This window comes from Panulirus ornatus, chromosome 2 (assembly GCF_036320965.1).
Source record: "Panulirus ornatus isolate Po-2019 chromosome 2, ASM3632096v1, whole genome shotgun sequence".
Lineage (NCBI taxonomy): Eukaryota > Metazoa > Arthropoda > Malacostraca > Decapoda > Palinuridae > Panulirus > Panulirus ornatus.
Genome location: NC_092225.1, coordinates 65256746 through 65276533, shown reverse-complemented (window position 1 = coordinate 65276533; position 19788 = coordinate 65256746). Strand labels below are relative to the sequence as shown.

General features: G+C 41.6%; 1 protein-coding gene across 2 annotated transcripts in view; it reads right to left on the bottom strand.

Moving 5' to 3' along the window:
* Positions 1-2021: 2021 nt before the first annotated feature.
* LOC139756754 (uncharacterized) overlaps positions 2022-19788 on the bottom strand; it is a 101011-nt gene continuing 83244 nt past the window's right edge. Inside the window, exons 3-4 of one of the 2 annotated variants that reach the window (XM_071676510.1) lie at positions 8305-8518; positions 2022-3077 (exon numbers count right to left, since the gene is read on the bottom strand). In XM_071676510.1, the coding sequence (XP_071532611.1) occupies positions 2995-3077; positions 8305-8518 (297 nt within the window). In that variant the 3' untranslated portion in view covers positions 2022-2994. Of the gene's footprint in view, positions 3078-6804; positions 7096-8304; positions 8519-19788 lie in introns of those variants that run through there. The other variant, XM_071676519.1, reaches the window with a different exon arrangement.

Genomic DNA, 19788 nt, shown 5'->3' with positions numbered 1-19788 from the left:
GAGAGAGAGAGAGAGAGAGAGAGAGAGAGAGAGAGAGAGAGAATGTCAGCTGATAATTCTATGGCTTCGGAGTTGACGTGTTCTCTCCAGCAGAGAGGTGAACAAAATGGTGGGTTGTGAACAGGAGAACAGTGACAGGACTAAGAAATAAAAGGATGGAGGAGGTATGTCTGCAGACCTGGGGTGACACACAAAGGAAAACAAATGAATAACGGACCACGTGACGCAAGGCCAGCCTCGCCAAGGTCACGGAAGGGCAAAATGATATCCTAATACAATACGTTCTGCGTATATCTGTAGATAACTGGTATAGCATTATATGATAAATGTGACTAAATGAAGGGAAGGTTAATGGCGCTACACAAATTGTTCAGCGATGTGTGTGTGTGCTTAGCTGGCTAATAAAGGCAAAAATATACACAAAAAACAATCAAAAGAATATATATATATATATATATATATATATATATATATATATATATATATATATATATATATATATATATCGTAAATAAAACGTTTACCAGTGTGCACCCGAGAATCGAACACAGGACACCGAGAGCAGTAGGGGAAGTCAGCGCACCTTTGGACCACTTATAAGAACCTTATTTTCCTAAGGTGTTACAAAAGCTTCAAGTCTTTATACTGATACACCGTGGGTCCAATTAGGATGAGACCAGCCGCCCACACTGTGGTCCCGAGGAAGCTACATATCAACTCGTGGGCATCTCAGTACTGTATGTTTATCAGATCATGTAATGTACATATGTAACAGGCTAAACAATTTTACCACTTTGCTCCCGGAAATCGAACCCTGGCCACCGAGAGCGGTAGCTGGACAAGTGCGCGCATTAGTGGAATGCTTAAAGTGACTAACGTAACTTGTGATATATAAACATTACCGAGATGCCCGTGAGTTGATTAGCAGCATCCTCGGGATTACAGTGTGGGCTGCCCGTTTCACCCTCATTGGCTCACAGTGCGTGGGCATGGCGATCAGAGGAGGTCCCTGGGCTGGTAAGAATACAGTAGTGTTAACGGGACACATCGTGAGAATCTAAGTTGTTGGTTGTTAGCAGTTACCGTGATCTGCTTTGATAGAATCTGGTTATAACTCCATACCCTGCGTAAGTACCTTCGTATAATTGACGTGTGTGTGTGTGTGTGTGTGTGTGTGGGGTACTCGTATTTACAATAAGCATCTAGTGTCAAGTATTGTAAGTTTTGAGCTAGAATTTTTGGCTGTGACATCATCTCAGCATGACCTTTCAACCATGACTTTGTTCACCTAACCTTATACGACCTAATTTACTAATTCTGTTTCCTTGTAATTCGGTTCCTTGCACAGATAAGGATTTCCTGTGACTTTCAGCCTAAGGAAGGCACTAAGGAAATCTCGTGTATGTTTTTCTTTCTTCACCTCTTAAGGACGTGTCACTTCGTTTGCATCGTTCATTCTGACCAAACTAATTTCTGTGTCTCGCTTTGTTATTGTTATGTTTAATGACAACGCTTTCTTCTTACGTTCAAGTCAGGTTCATGGTTGTACAGTGTCAGGCTTATGGTTGTAGAGCGTTAGGCTCATGGTTGTAGAGTGTTTGGTTCATGGCTGTAAAGTGTTGGGCTCAGGGTAGTAGAGTGTCGGGCTTATGGTTGTAGAGTGTTTGGCTCAGGGTTGTAGAGTGTCGAGCTCATGGATATAGGTGTCGGGCTTATGGTTGTAGAGCGTCAGACTCATGATTGTAGAGTGTTGGGCTCAGGGTAGTGGAGTGTCGGGCTCAGGGTTGTAAAGTGTCGGGTTCAGGGTTGTAGAGTGTCGGGCTCATGGTGACGGTTGTGAAATCATTTGCCCGTAATCTCAGTTTTGGTGTATAAATCAACGAGAGCCGTAGTGAACGTTACTCAGTCACATGTGAATGATTATATATATATATATATATATATATATATATATATATATATATATATATATATATATATATATATATATATATATATATATATATATATATATTTAGGTGTGTGTTGTAAAACGTGTGGTGAGAAACTCCTGAGGGTTAGTGCACCTAGTAAATTAAATCTATGTTTTAAGCTGTATCAAAACTTTGGTATGCTTTTTTTCAGTCATTTAATTTTCACATTTGTTTCATAAAGACTAATTATCAGCAAGAGAAGAAGCACTCTCGTATCAGAGGGAGCTAATAGCAATGTGTTAAAGGACAATGGCGTGCCTAAGGTTTCATTTGCGACTTAATTTTTATTTGACATATTCAAGTTTTAGATAACCAGGAGGAAATGCTTGCAGAAGTAAGCTTAGGTGTTATGCAACTTTTTCTTTGCTGGTAAGAAGAACTTGGGGGAGTCCTTCAAGGGAATCCTTGCGAGGCATCTTGCTGAGCGTGCGAGTGTACGAGGCAGACCTGATATTCCGTCCCACTTGCTAGACGATCACCCTTTCCTGTACAGGCCCAAGTCGTGATGAGCTGCTTCTGTGTGGTGGTACGAAGGTCCGGAATCACTGTTTGGTTACTGGGGGTAACTGGAAAGTCTCTGGCAAACTTTGATGATGAATATTAGAAGAAAATAGCCGGCGGACGAACTTGTATGTTGATCTGTGCGTATTGCTCCCATGATCCAGGAACTCAGAACACGTTTGTCTTTGTCTCTCTTGATCACGCAGTTGGTGAAGTAGATCAACTGCCACTCTCATCCGTTGTAGAGGAGGACTTGAAAGATCTTCAGAAAACACACACACACACTCACACGCACACACACACACACACACACACACACACACACACACACACACACACACACACACACACAAACACCACATAGACATACACAGACACACACACACACACACACACACACACAATGTTCTACGTGGTGTTAGCGCATGTTCGTACGTCGAGTAATGATGGTAGCAGCCAAGGGTAGGGGTTAGGGAGGCATTAGAAGTGGTGTTAGAGATGGTAATTAGTAGAAGCGTTGTTAGGAGAGCCACCCTTGTAGAGGACTGGACTGCCTGGCCCGACGACGCCGTCCCAAGTTGCAGATCTTAAAGTGACACATGACTGAAACACAAGAGAGAGAGAGAGAGAAAATTTGCATATTAGTGGTGTTAGTAGCGATAGGAACAAGGAATCACGAGAAACATATCATTTTGTAGAAGGTTAATGATGATGGCTAGACACCGTCCTAATTTCATGCTAGATATGCTCTGGATTACATCTGTCATGATGAATGATTTTGTTTGAGAATATCAGCGTACGGGATGGGTGTGAGTTCACAAGCGTGTGCATATGAGAGAGAGAGAGAGAGAGAGAGAGAGAGAGAGAGAGAGAGAGAGAGAGAGAGAGAGAGAGAGAGAGAGAGAGAGAGAGAGAGAGAGAGAGAGAGAGAGAGATTATACTAAAGATAGTAAGAACATAAGTTTGGATATTTAACGGTAGGGTAAGCGTATACACACCTATTATAACGAAAGGCAGATCAGTGTCAGTATGTAACGTGGTCATATTTACCATTGAAGAAAAAATGAATAAATATACGCAGGGAAATAGACTGATTGCAGTACAAACAAGAAAGTGAAAAAAGATGAATAAACTGAATAAGGAGATAAGTGAAAGAATGGCAAGAGGTAGATTGGAGGACTATAATAGAAAAGAGAAAATGAAGAGGATAAGGACGAAGAATGTGAACATCTGAAAGAAAAGGGAAGGAAAGGGGATGAGGGCTTCAGGAGGGAAGGACGCAAGTGAAATGGGAAGAGATGATGGTGATCCTGAAGTTAAGAGATGATGGTGATCCTGAAGTTAAGAGATGATGGTGATCCCGAAGTTAAGAGATGATGGTGATCCTGAAGTTAAGAGATGATGGTAATCCTGAAGTTAAGATATGATGGCGATCCTGAAGTTAAGATATGATGGTGATCCTGAAGTTAACATATGATGGTGATCCTGAAGTTATGATGGCGATCCTGAAGTTAAGATATGATGGTGATCCTGAAGTTAAGACATGATGGCTGGTAACGATCTAAAATCTACTTCACAATCTTTATTTTCATGCTGGTTAGAAATGGCTAGAGATTACAAATTGCATTCACACGTATGGGAGAAAATGTTCACAATTTATATAACTTGGCTATCATGTGTACGATAAGAATAAATACAATATTTTTTTCTTTATTTTCTTTCGTGTTGAAAATCGCGGCAGCTTTTTGACAACATACCTTTTCTTATGGGTAAGGAATGACTATATTTTACAGTCTTCATAAGTGTCATTACACATTTACCTCACAGTTTTCAGTATGACAACAGGTTGAAATATCTTCCCTCCTCTTCCAGTTCAGAGAAACATTTGAAATATTTGTCACCTACGAAAGATTACTGGCCGGGGGATTAGAAGTAGAAAATGTAAAACACACAACACATCCATAGATTCTTAAGAAAGCAAACAATAAGGAAAAGATATTCTTATGAAATGAAAAAAGAAAAAGTATGTGCCATGTATGAGGTAAACTGTGGTAGATGTCTGTAGTACGTATGTGTGGCCCAGTATGTGCCATGTATGAGGTACACTGTGGTAGATGTCTGTGGTACGTATGTGTGGCCCAGTAAGTATGTGTCATGTATGAGGTACACTGTGGTAGATGTCTGTAGTACGTATGTGTGGCCCAGTAAGTATGTGTCATGTATGAGGTACACTGTGGTAGATGTCTGTAGTACGTATGTGTGGCCCAGTAAGTATGTGTCATGTATGAGGTACACTGTGGTAGATGTCTGTGGTACGTATGTGTGGCCCAGTAAGTAAGGTAATAGCCAGTATACAGTGGGCCTGGCCGTCTGGTGACGCTACAATGGACAAAAGATAGACCTCCTTACTCTGACGAGGATAAAACAATTTAACACTAAGAAGTACTATATGAATCATGGATATATATATATATATATATATATATATATATATATATATATATATATATATATATATGTATATATATATATATATATATATATATATATATATATATATATATATATATATATATATATATATATAACATACTTAACCTAACCTATTAGCCCATCCTAGAATGATTAAATGGATGGTGTAATTCCGTGTCATATATCAAAGATCCCTATTTACTTGGTTTATGCAATGCTGAAGGTCTTAATTTGTTGCCTCAAGTTGCTGAGGAAAGTAGAAGCCAATGTTGTTGTTGTTGTTGTTGTTGTTGTTGTTGGCTAAACGATTCAAGATACAATCTGCCCAGGAAATGATTTCCTGATGATGTCCGCTGGTGGCACAATAGATCACTGAGTTGGTGTCATTCTACAGACATCTTTACTCACCTCACGTCTCTCATCATTCACATAGGTGTTATTTATATAAACAATTACGTATTCACGATTTTACTTCGTTGGATTTAACAACAGTCCTCATCATTTGCTTTGAAATAGATGGTCATCTCACCATCACTGCTTGTCTTAGGGGGACCAATTATCTTGGTTCATCTGATGGTAAAAACCTTCATTTCTTTCATCCCATTTGAAAAAAGGGGAAAAAAGATAGTTTCTTATATTGGTGTAAAGGCATAACCTAATCAAAACTCAATTTTCTGATGTTGGCTGGCGGCAGCATCTGTCAGCGTGCCTGCTAGTAATACACATTCTATCTTCATAAACTGTTGCTTTCTGTAGAACTTAGTCTGTTAGCCTTGTTAATCACTTATTGCTCAATATCTACTAAAATTTTCTGTACTTAAACAGTCGTTTATCTTATATTTTCTCAACTTGGCAACATCCCTCACTCTTCCAGTATCTGGTCTTCTCACCTTCAGTGTTATTCTCCTCCATAATCTGCCACAGAGAATGTTACATCGAGGGACCTGTGTCCTTACTCGTGCAAACAGGACTGCACACCTGAAGTCCCTCTGAATCTTGGCGAAAAAGACTGTTATCTCTCCTAGCTGTGTGTGTGTGTGTGTGTGTGTGTGTGTGTGTGTGTGTGTGTGTGTGTGTGTGTGTGTGTGTGATGAGAAAAAAGGAAAAGAAAGAGGACTATGAGGAAGCGAGAACATAGCACGATAAGGAATACAAGATGGAAACATTAAGAAACAGAAAAGAACGTGTCAGCCATAAAGAAAGATAAGTTAGGCAGAGAAATAATGCATGGTAAAGAAAACCAGAGAAAAGAAATAACGGATTGTTGTGAGAAGGACGAAGGGTCATGGAAAAGCGGCTTGCATGAAGTAATAATAGTAGAAAAACAGAATGAAAGAAGAGGAAGAAGAAAGAACAGGAGACTAGAATAGATCGTAGAAACTTGAATATAAGTGTCTGAGAGGTAGAAATGATAAGTTTATGAACGCTCGTTGTCTGTCTTGGACAATCACATGTTTACCAAATGATGTCCTAGCTTCGTCTCATCGATATATATCAACTGACTGTTACATTTCTCTCTTGTGTCTCCCCTGATGATGTGATTATTACACGAAAGTGCACTTGGGAACTTATCGTGTTTCATTTTCCCCGTGGACTCATAGGAATATATATATATATATATATATATATATATATATATATATATATATATATATAAAGTATAATGTGACACCTAACTAGAGCAGTTGCATAGAATGGCATAACCTTAAATCTATTGACTGTGGCTCCTTCTGGGGAGCGTATCTGACCCACGAACATTTCCTCCTCCCACCTGCTGAGGCAACACAGGCCGACACCTGGGGAAACTGCCACTGAAAACTGTTGTTTTGGTCAGTGAGGGAGAGAGAAAGTCCTGATCTGAGTAGAAAATTTTTTATCCGAATCATCATGAACTTTCAACACGGGAGACTTAATTGCACATCGTCGTCGATATAAGGAACAGGTTCTCAGCCAGATGGATGTGTTTAGGATCTTTATTTCTTTTAATCCAAAGGAACGAGTGATATGTGTTCTGTCATCCAGGGGATCTGGACGTCATCCAGGGGATCTGGACGTCATCCAGGGAGGCACTATCGGACTTGCAAGGCACAAACAGCTGCTCAACCCAGGGGACAGAGCTTGGTCAGATAAACACAAGGCCAAATAGTCTCTGTAACAACATAAAAGGAAAATGAATCCAGTGGTAAAAAAAAAAAGAGAAAAATATAATTAAATAAAAAATATCTACAAGAAAATAATAGGAAAATAATCTACAAACAAAATAATCTACAAACAAAATAATCTACAAACAAAATAATTCAGAATAAGTCAAGCAAAGTTGAGAAAAAAGTAGGATAATTTGGTCTTTGTTAATATCAACTAAAAGGAAGATATGTATATATTTCAAGACACAGAGAACTGCTCTCATGAAAATATATAAAAAAAAAAAGTATGAAGAATGTGAATGATATATGAAATAATGAATGAATGAAAAAGAAAGAAAATTAAGATAAATGAAATCAGTCTCATGTAAGGCCTCCTCCCTGACCGCCTTTGCTCGCGCTGACTCAGCTCACACCAGCTGACGCAGGGAAGCTGGTGGCTAGCGGTGTGCGTGACAACACTGCTATACACTAGTGGAGTGCTTGACAACACTGCCACACGATAGCGGAGTGCATGGCAACACCGTCACACGATAGCGGAGTGCATGGCAACACTGCCACACGATAGCGGAGTGCATGAAAACACTCACATTCCAGAGGAGTGCATGACAACATATAATTACTCGTCTGTATTTTAGTCACTTACTCGCGTATGACGTGTCTGGTCAGTGAGGTATTTTGTTCGTTCCTGAAGGGTTCATGTGGCACCTTCTGTGCTCCTCCGCAGGTGAAAAGGAGCGTAAGATCCGTACTGCTGCAGCCTCTCCCAACTATACACCGCTCAACCTTGTTATGCTGATTCTCTTGAGTTGATTTCGTCTCTACTGTCCGTCTCTCTTTGTAATGTATTTTTGTAAGGTATTTTTGAAATTCTACCTCGTCTCTTACCCGGCACGTGTCCCCGCGCGCGAGATGAACTGGACCTTAGTAAGGCATTTTTGAAAAATCTGAACGCATCTTTGAAAATAATCTGAATGCTTTCTTTCTTTCTTCCACAATACTAATTCATGAGTAAGTGTTCTCGTGCAGCATCACAAAATGCCTTGTTAGGGCTCGAGCGGTTTGCCGCAGCGTGAATTTATTTGTATTCATTCGTATCCACTAACCAACCTCTAGGCTGCGGATCTAAGAACTCACTTTGGCTGAGCCATAGTTGCTCTTCCTGAATACTATACTCACCCCCTCTCTCTCCCCACCTTCGCACACACGGTACCTACCTCTCTTTTGCTTAGGTTCACTGAAGGAGAGTTGAGTGAGGTGGGCGCCAGGGGAGGACAGGCCCCCAGCCTCGTCTTTGCCGCCCCTGAAGCCATTCGCCGTCGGGTCGTCCAGGTCCCTCCATAGGATGACGCGGTCAGAGGGAGAGGTTCCGCCGATGACTGGGGGGAACAATCGCATGATCTGCTGCAGGTTTTTTGTGCTGTCTTGTGGCTGTTGGGAAGCAAAGATGAATACATACTTAGTGAATCATGATGAATGAAAGTCATATGAAGAATAAGGTCCAGTGAGTTATGCATTACACTGTGTGATTCCTCAAGCCTATTCTGGGACTTGTGCCTCCTGGAACGGAGTTAGGAATGTGATACGTTGATTATGGGAGAAGAAATGGATTGAAAGACGGAGAGTTTTGAAGATTTCCTTCCTCTTCTAACGAGACGATCAGATGAAAGCCGAGAACACAAGGGAAAGGGAAGGGCCTGTTCTGTCTGTTGAAAAACTTAGAAATCTTTACGTTTTATAGAGAGAGAGAAGATCCATCGCTGCAATAACTCTATCCTATGTGAAAGAAGGAGTAGAACGGTCGGATTATGATCAAAGAAACTAATAAAGAGTAAGGAAAATAGGAAGAGGAGGGGAATGAATATAAAGGTAGGAAAGATTAGAACAAGTCTTGCAGTTGTAGACTCATATGGAAGACTAAGGATGATCAGCAAATGCATCGCCTAAAGGAAGACTACAAGGTTGGCAGAAATACATAGAACACTGATATGATGAGTGACAGGCGAGGCCAGCCCTGGGGGTCTGGAGAAGGCGGAAATGCAAGACTGAGAAGAAACGCGTCCTTCGTGCCTTGTGTGTGTGTAGGTGTCTGTCACAGCAACAGAATATTGAGACAATAACGTAATAAACATCTGTGTGAAATCCACTTTCGTCCGAGGAAAAGGCAATGGGAAGTGAGAAATTACCATGATACTTCTTTTACAGGGTACATACATGTGTATCTTGACCAGTTACACTGGGTAACACTTTACAGTTGAATGTCACACTTACATCTCTCCGAAGGACATCTGTTCCTCTGTACTTGAGCTATACATTCTGATCCAAACTTACGTGACACTTTGAAGACAGATATTTAAATTCGTTCTGAAGGATAATCATCTGTGTGTAGGCGCGAGTGTCATCCATCGAGAATGCATTCAGTGGAAACGAAGGAAATTTCTCATATCTTGGTCTTAAGCTCAGTGATGATCGGGCAATGGGGCAAGACTAAGAGGGTGACGTGAGGGGGTGGGAGACTGGAGGGCAGAAGTTCATGGGGAAGAAAGAGAAAAGCTTTGCTTGATAACCCAAAGGCAGGCAAAAATCATCATTACATGAAGATGAAGTTTAAAGATAGACACGTTTTGACCATATTTAGATCCTATGTGATGATAAGATGACCAATCCATGGTAACAGACCGTGAACAATATATAAGGAAAGCCTGAAAGATGAAGATAAATGACAAATCGTATTACACATCCCCGCTAGGAACATGAGAAGTTACGAAGTTTCTGGTGACCACCAACAGAATCTCAGTTTCACTGACCAGCCAGTGGGTGGCAGTACTTCACTGACCTGCCAGTGGGTGGCAGTACTTCACCAACATGCCAGTGGGTGGCAGTACTTCACTGACCTGCCAGTGGGTGGCAGTACTTCACCAACATGCCAGTGGGTGGCAGTACTTCACCAACATGCCAGTGGGTGGCAGTACTTCACTGACCTGCCAGTGGGTGGCAGTACTTCACCAACATGCCAGTGGGTGGCAGTACTTCACCAACATGCCAGTGGGTGGCAGTACTTCACCAACATGCCAGTGGGTGGCAGTACTTCACTGACCTGCCAGTGGGTGGCAGTACTTCACCAACATGCCAGTGGGTGGCAATATTACCAAGTAGGTGGGTTGTAATCGTGCCAAGTCAGTGGGTAGTAATCGTGTCAAGTCAGTGGGTGGTGCTAGCGTACAAGTCAGTGGGTGGTGATAGCGTACAAGTCAGTGGGTGGTGCTCCGTGAACACACCAATGTGTCACCCTGAGGATATGTAAGCTGTGTAATGGTCTTAGAGTAACGACATGGCACGCATACACCACGAGAGGCTCGGTGTCTCGTGTGTGTGTGTGTGTGTGTGTGTGTGTGTGTGTTCTATTCATCGTCCAGGTGAGGGAAATTGCGGTCATTGATCACCTCGTGAGGAGCGAATGATAGTACACCAGAGTTCTCGGAGACAAGGGGAAAGTCTGGCATTTCTCAGCAGGCGATCATTAAGGATTCTCTGAGTAGAGTAGCGGGTTTCACCTGAGAAGCCAACGGCTGTTCCAGCGTAGGCGCAGCAGCGTTGATCACGGGAAGAGGAGAAGTGAGAGGGGAGAGAAGTACGTTGTCCTCTTGAGTGTGAGATTAAGAAGGATGAACAGGGGAGAGCAGAGGGTCTTGTCGGCTGCGGGGAAGGCAAGAACCGCCAGAAGGACGGAGAATAGGAGGTTCTCTGAGGGTACAGAAGTAAAGGTTCTATGGGTGGTAGATGACTGGATTTCCTGAAAATGAAGACTCAAAGGTAGGATTGTAAGGGGAAGGGGGGGGGGGGGTTCTGGGGGTATACAAGACATTATACTCTGGAGACAGAAGACACCACCATATTCACTACATTCTCTGGGTAAATGGTTCTAGATTCTCTGGGGATTGAAGAAACATCCTTCATTGGGGATATCTGACGCTACTTTTCTTGGGGAATGGCACAATATTCTCTGGGGATAGAAGAGAATTGCTATGTCTTGAGGATACAAGCCACTACTTTATCTGGGGCTAGAAGTCTATAGTGGACAGACGAAGCTACAATGTCCCTGGAGGTAGCAATCATTACATTTTTCTGGGGACAAGAGATCCTCTGGTCTCTGGTGGAGCCAGACATACATTACGTTCTCTAAGGGGGAAGGAGAAGGGGGAGGGGGGAGGGAGGGGGAGAGGGTAAATGACAGTGCTTTGCGGAAAAGATGAGGAAGTTTTAATTCGGGTCTCAAGTCTTGTGACCAAGGTAATACACCATCAGAGGGATGGTGCATGAGCCAGAGGAGTGAAGAGGGAGGGGAAATGACTACCTGCTACGGATGGCACAGCTGAGAGAGAGAGAGAGAGAGAGAGAGAGAGAGAGAGAGAGAGAGAGAGAGGGAGAGAGAGGGAGAGAGGGAGAGAGAGAGAGAGAGAGAGAGAGAGAGAGAGAGAGAGAGAGAGAGAGAGAGAGAGAGAGAGAGAGAGAGAGAGAGAGAGAGAGAGAGAGAGAGAGGTGGCGCGGAAGATGTCAGTATTGCCTCGTGAGTTGAGTTTATTGAGATACGACGAGTGGCGAATTGGACCCTTGTAAGGGGAGCGGAAGACGCGAGAGGAAAGGACAAATCTAACAGAATAAGAGAGGCGAACAGACACACAGACATACATTCCACACGACATGCAGATATACAGAAAAATAGAGACATAGAAAAATAGACACACACACACACACACACACACACACACACACAGACAAACACAAGTTATCACACATTTCTCCCCGCGGATATTTTCCCCCTGAATCATCCCTCCTTTCTTCTACTCTCCCCCACACTACACTGACCTCCGACTTCATACTATCCTCTATGTTCACAAGCAACCTCGTAGGAGTTCCATGTGGTCTGCTGCTGAAAGAATTTCTTGACATTCCGTTGTAAGATCGGTACATGAGCCACGAAGGAGGTTAATCAGCTGAGGAGATGAGGCTCATACAGAGAAAAGAAGAATGAATTTAAAAAGGTCACCCAGACACGGAGGCAACGCTGGGCCAATACAACTAAGTACATTTCTCTCACAAACTCTCATTATCTTGCCACACTTGAGACCGAGGATCAAACAACACCCTTCAAGATAACTGCTGTTCATACGGGAGTCCAGTTAAAGAATAAGACTGGCTAATGAAGTGGCAAAACGAGTGGGGATGGAGGGGTGGTGGTGGGGGAGAAGACGTGCTTTTAAGAAAGCCAAGCAACAGATTAAGTTGAAACATCGAGGGAATGATTGGAAGAAGCGACAGGATGCAATGAATAGAAGTGATGCCGAATTAGGCTCAGACATCACAGGTATGATTCACGGCATCACAGGAACAGAATGATAATGCAGAGGACTGAGCTCAGGTGAATGTGAAATGACCTGACGTATAGGGAATATAAGGTGAGCTTACGTTGGTCTTGGAAATGATCTTGGAACATCTTATTCAGTATTGCTAGCCATCTTAAGCACTGCTTTACTAGTGGGTGTACGTACATACGATTCACTTTGGTGGAAACATTTCACGAACGTAATCCCCTGACGTAACCAGGATGGGCTAGTGTTCCACGGACGCAAACGGTAAGTGTTTCACTAACGCAAACGGTGTGCTTCACTGACGCAAGCAATATACTTGTATTCTTGAGTGTTCCACTGACCCAAGCAATATACTTCAGTGTTCCACTGACCCAAGCAATATACTTCAGTGTTCCATTGACGCAAGCAATATACTTCAGTGTTCCACTGACGCAAGCAATATACTTCAGTGTTCCATTGACGCAAATAGTATGAACAAGTGCTCCACTGAAGCAAGCACGACGCGAGTCCTTGCAGTTTGTAACCAAGAATACTAAATCAATACTTGTTTCCTTTCCAAGCAATCTTCCATTACTCAAGGTGTCTCCCTTGCTTTTAAGGTTTTTCAGCCACCATTACTATTCTGGAAGACTACAGGAATATGCTAAAGGAACATCGATCGATCGACTGTCATTTTTTTCTTCCTCTCTGGTATAAGACTCTCGCTTGACTCACCTGATCTAATCTTACATTCTCACCCTGTGACACTTGGGTCTTCACGAACTACATCTCAAATGGGCTGGAAAATCAGATTTCAAAATACGATCTTCTGACAAATGTCAAACTATGCTTAGTAGCTATTTTCATACATATGTATCCTCATTTTTTCTGTCGTATGTGTTTATGGAAGGAAAAAAAATATATATCATGGAACCACACTAGACGTTATGGTGCCTTCATGTAACTTGCAAGAGCAAAAAAAAAAAAAAAAGAATTGATGTCTTGTAGGGATAGAAATGCATTTGGATCTTATTTTCGTTCACTAAGTACTAACACCTGTCGTATTGTAGAAGCGAAATAGCTTATCGTTTTTTTTTTTTTTTAAATATTCAATCCTCTGTGTCAGTTCGTTTCGTTAATTTGTACATTTAGCGTAACTATTCGTTTTATCTCTTCATGTTACGTGGGAAAGTTTAATCTTCCCCACCATTTTGGGAAGGGAAACAAAGTATTGTTAGCTTCAGCTAATCAGCTTGCCTATGGCGACATTATTTTTTCTCCAAGCTTACTAAGCTGAAGGTCAGTCATGTCATTCCAGGCTTAAATGAGCAGAGGGCTGGTTATCCTATTTCCAAGCTTAGGAAGCTGAGATCTGGTCCTGTCGTCTTCAGGCATACTAAGCTGAGGATTGGACATGTTGTCTTCACGTTTACTATGTTGAAGGCTGGTTATTTCGTCTCCAAGCTTATTAGGCTGAGAGCTGGTCTTGAGTTGCGTTCAAGCTGAGGGGATGGTCATGTCACCCGAAAGATTAATAAGTTGAGGGCTGGCCTTATCGTCCCTAAGCTTAATAAGGTGAAGGTAGTTTAACACGACACTAAGTCTGCTTACACAGAGTTCCCACCTACGTCACCCCAACTGTCATCAATCCACTAATTCTCTTGCGTGTGTCCCTCTCTATCTATCCACCTACTCGTCATTCATCACTGCAGAGGGAGAGAGAGAAAGTAATGGTGGCAGTGGTTGTAGTAGTAGCAGAAGTAGTAGTAACTGCAGTAGTAGTAGTAGTAGTAGTAGTAGTAGCAGTAGGTTGTCAGGTTGATGGCTGTAATATAGTATTCAGAATATCGTAATACAGACAGAGACATGTCAGTAAAATTTTATTCCAAAATCATGTTCTACGTTGTTATCTCTCTGGGTATAGCACGGCTTTGCTCGTGTGTAGGGAAATCACTTTTGGATTTGACGGTGGAAGGTCTGAAGAACCGCGTCGGAAAATATTCTTTCGTATTTGCGAAGCATTCACGTAAATCCAGTCAATTTCTTCCATTCTTTTCTTCATAATTGGATCCTGGGTGTTCCTGCCAAGTGTTTACCTATATATTTGCTCTGTAACCTATATTTAGCGACCATGAACCTAATCTGTCTTTAAATTTCCCATTCCCACTGACCTTACCTGTCCTATTTCCTCAGTTCATCTTTTCTCCACCATTCATCTTTCTCACCTTTCTCCCAACTGTCTTAGGAAATGCATTCTCCTATGTTCTACATTCTCCCATATACCTCTAAAGTCCCTCTACTTGTTATTCTGTTTGTCATGTCTTCCTCTCTTTCTCCATTCCTGTCCTCGGTGAGTCAGTATCTTGTGCACATCATTATCTCATCGTTCTCCGTAGCACTTTATTCTGAGCGTTGTTTGGTCATCTTAACCTCAAGACTATTTTCCTGTGGCCGTTCAGTCATTGCCACAGATCCAGCTAACTGCTTCACACACGTGTCTGTCAGTAATATTGTGATATATGTATCTTTTCTTACACCCTGAGGTCTGTCCTTCCCTGTGCCATTATCTCTCGCCTCATCTGACCGTCTCCCTCACCTTCCTGGTTCTCAGCTCCCGTCATCAACATGAAGATTCCGTCGTTCCCAGCGTCCAGATGTTGCTAATCATGTTAGCCAGCTGAGGAATATAAATTTCCCGGTTGTAACACACCTTATGTCGGCTGACCTTGTTATTTGGATGAATCCAGAATAAAACGGATTTCTGGAGATTTTCTTTTTTTAAAGTTGACCCAGTGGTGTAAGGATTACGAGCCTGGGCCACTGAATGTGCGAGGTGGGGAAAAAATTGTTCTGGGTATCTTCAGCGTCTCGTTCCTGGGCTTGTGTGGTGCACGGCTCAAGGCCTGGGATCTTCCATGGGAGAGCGGTGGACGCTCCTGTGTTCACGAGACTCACAGACTCTGGTTCTTCGCTGGCCAGACGCTCGGCTTTTGTGGTGCATGATTTAAGGCCCGGGTTCTTCACCTGCCGGACAGTGGGGGTTTGTGGTCCATAGCTTCAAGGCAAGGGTTCTTTCGGTGGCTCGTTGCTGGACTTTACTCATAGAAACGGCTCATGACATACCATGCAACACACAACCTAGCTTCAGTCTCTCACACAGTAAGGTTCTCACGAGGGTAGTGTTTCCGTTTCTTTTGAAGAAGGACTTGCAATCGTGCAGCGTGTAAAGTACCAACATATATATACTTTCTCATGATGTCAGATTCATTCCCCATACACCTTCCTTCAGTAAGTATTGACCCTCATTACTTATGAATGTGATGACGACAGCTGTAAAGGAAAGACAAGGAGAGAGGCCTCTGTTCATCAGGTTGGCCCACTTCAGTCTATCCGAGGATGAACCTTACCATAGTAATCATCTTTGCAAGAAATTCGCCAATGACTAAAATCTTCTCACGACACTGGAATAATATCATTACTGCATGTTTGTATGTTTGCTTGTTTGCTTGTGTTTGTTTGTTTGTTGTTTGTTTGTTTGTTTGTGTGTGAGTGTGTGTGTGTGTGTGTGTGCGTGTGTGTGTGTGTGTGTGTGTGTGTGTGTGTGTGTGTAACTATCCATTTGTAATTACCAAATTGCACTGTACGGGTATGGAGGTCGACAATCTATGGACCCTATCCCTTAAACACCACTATCACAACTTTTTAAACCTCCGTATACAATCTGTATTTACCTTTTCCTCATCCAGTCTGTTCCATTCCTCCACTACTCTTCTGTCATTCAAGCTCTTCTTTCTATCTCTTTCAATAATGTTCTTGCTTAATTTCACGTTATGTTATCTGGTTGTTCGATAATTGCACCTACTGAAGATTTGTTTACTAGTGGCATCAACAAATTAATTTAGAACCTTACAGTTGTCACAAGGTCACCAGTTATTCTTTTGTCTTCCACTGTGGACAGATTAGCGACCTCTAACTTTCCTCTGTAACTCAGCTCTCTTCATTCTGGTACCATATTAGCTACACTCACATGAATGTTCTAGCTTTGAACCTAAGTCTGATGGTAAACACCTTGCTAAATATCTCCTCATGCTCTTCTGATATGTACTAATTCGTCTTCTTTACCATTCTACTTAGTATGGGACTCTCACAACTGGTTAAAGACGATGTCAACTCCCACGTCCCTCACAGATACAAACTCCTGTACTTCATATCCTGCTATATCATCATCATAATGAGGGCTTCATCAAAGTGTGTCATCGCCATCACATTGCATCTACTTGGGGTGACGATCATGAGCCATGCATGAGGCTCACACATGGGACAATCGTCCAGTCTACAAGGAAACTACGACGTGAGACGGACACAAGAGACCCACACATCGCCGAATCATTCAAAGAAAACACGTGCCAAGACGGGATACCCCAGCTGCATGCCTCGCGCAACAGCCAATGAACGCGTAGCGCTACATGCAAGGCCGCCTACAAGTATCACCCAGCCTCGCCCGGCTACCCTTGGAATCATCCCCAGCTGCTCCACTGACCTCTCCACACGTCCCTCAAAAGAAATTGATGGAATCAAATCGAAACATCAAGATAACCCTTGGAGGTTGCTTAAACAACCTCCTCAGTCATGTCAAAATAGATAGACAACTTTGAAATATGAAAAACTGATACAAAACCGATTATCTGGTCATTCTAAATTATATATATATATATATATATATATATATATATATATATATATATATATATATATATATATATATATATATATATATATATATATAAGTCTGTTAGACTTAAGCAACATAAATATAATATAAGAACGGGACAAGAATCAAATGCCTTGTTTAATCATGTTAAAAACTATGATCATTGTATTGACTGGAGTAACGCCATCTCAGTTATTAACTCTAACTCAATTACCAAGAGAAATACCATTGAATCTTCTATCACCAAATACACAAAGAATATAATCTTGATATTAGTGATGGTCTATACAAACTAGATAACTTTATCGTTAAGATTTGTAAAATGATAAGTTTATGAACACTCGTTGTATGTTTTGGACAATCACATGTTTACCAAATGGCGTCCTAGCTTCTTCTCTTCGATGTATATCAACTGACTGTTATATTTCTCTCTGTGTCTCCCCTGATGATGTGATTATTACACGAAAGTGCACTTGGGAACTTTTCGTGTTTCATTTTCCCCCTTGGACTCATAAGAATATCTTGATCACGCGGAAAATTGTGATCCTTTCCAATATATATATATAAATATATATATATATATATATATATATATATATATATATATATATATATATATATATATATATATATATATATATATATATATATATATATATATTACTCAAGATGGAGTAAAACCCTTTTAGGCACATCCTTCGGGTAGAGGGATGAGGGATCCCACCTCACTAGGTGGCTCCTTCGGGAGCCGTGAACAAATTGTTGGTTACATGTCTTGTTAGCCGAGCACTGTATTCTCCAGCACTAGACCTCCAGGGAAGCCTTACCCTGGCCGGACTCCTCTGAGGCCGACCAATGCGAGCAAAGGATCAAAACCTGAAACAATTATCACAAGTGCTTATACAAAACAAAGAAAACGAACTGCTGCAACTTACGAGGGAGAGAAAGCTAGATATTCCTGGACACACACACACACACACACACACACACACAAAGAAAACAATCTTAAGAAATAAACTGGTAAAGAACGAGATTATGATGATTTTCTGATGTGTCGCGGTGTTGGAGAAGGATATGCCAAGCTTTGTGTAGCAGCGACCGTGAGACCCCAAGCTCTCGAGAAATAAAGAAAACGGGAAGACGAGACAAGAAATAATCATGAAGGTAATTACTCTTGCGCGAAGAGGAAGAGTTCACCCTCTCCAGGTGTGCGCAGGTCAACAAGGTCTACAAGTATGACCTGTATCAGGTCATACAGGTTAAAGGACAGTGTTATGAGGCACTGGATAATGAAACTGGGATATATGCTATTGATGGGAAACATGGAGAACAATACTCAGGCCCTCTTGTGTGAACTAAAAAATACTCGGGCCCTCTTGTGAGAGCCAACAAAAAATACTCGGGCCCTCTTGTGTGAGCCAACAAAAAATACTCGGGCCCTCTTGTGAGAGCCAACAAAAAATACTCGGGCCCTCTTGTGTGAGCCAACAAAAAATACTTGGGCCCTCTTGTGTGAGCCAACAAAAAAAAATGATGAAGGTGAAGGACTGATACATTAGTGTGTGAAGAACACACACCTCTTCAGTGTTTTTGATCATGAAGAAGAAAGTCATAGATTTACAAAGTACAGATGAAACAGACATGGTAGTCAGTTTGACCATAGATTCATAATCATTACTTTTCTTACTTAAAACATGAGAATCTTTAGCAATGTTAAAGTCATACTGGAAGTCTGTGTTGCAACAGTCACACAAGAACATAGAAAATCTCTAAAAAAAAAATAGATAAAGATGCAAATTTCAAAATAGATTCTTTGAAAGAGGAATTTACTAAAATAATCTGAAGGAAGCTTGAAATATGCTGATGAATAAGATAAACAAGACTGGGAGATATTACAGTATGCCAAATACCTTCTGAAATTGTAGAAATATCAAACTGGGAGATATTACAGTATGCCAAATACCTTCTGAAATTGTAGAAATAGTTTGATATAACCAATGAGGGGAAACTCACAACTTATTTAGGTATGATTATCAGAAATTAAGGCCACTATGAACAATCACCAGTGACACCTCCTCCATATTCATAAGATATTTGACGAAGATCAACTAAAGAACTTCTTCAAGAAGGAACGGGAATATGAGAGAGAGTCTTAGATGACAGTGGATTGACATGACCGAGATCAAGTTTGAGGTTATGGTATCTTGTGAGAGATGAAGAGTTGGGACGCGAGAGTACATCAGTACATACTACCACAAACAGAACTGAAGTATCTTGGTAGCCAAATCATCAGCTTTGAGGATACTCAAACAAAAATAAATAAGGCAACGGAAAAAGAAATACAGAGTATGACTGCATAAGTTATGCCCTTTATTGAAGGAGAAACACATTCAAACGCCCTATCCTGAGCCTTCAAGAAGGAGGATCACTCCTCTCTAGGCTCCCTCTGTTCTAAGTTTGGAAAACTTAAAAGCAGAAAGGTCCAGCCTCTCCGTTCCCGCCTACCACAGTCGCCTTCTATGATACAGAGAGAATACGAAGGAAGTCATTTTTCTCCCCTATAACCAGGGGATGGGATGGCGTGGGAGGTAAATGTGAGGATCAGGTCTACAGTATTCTGTGGTTGGTGGCGGTGCTTGTTA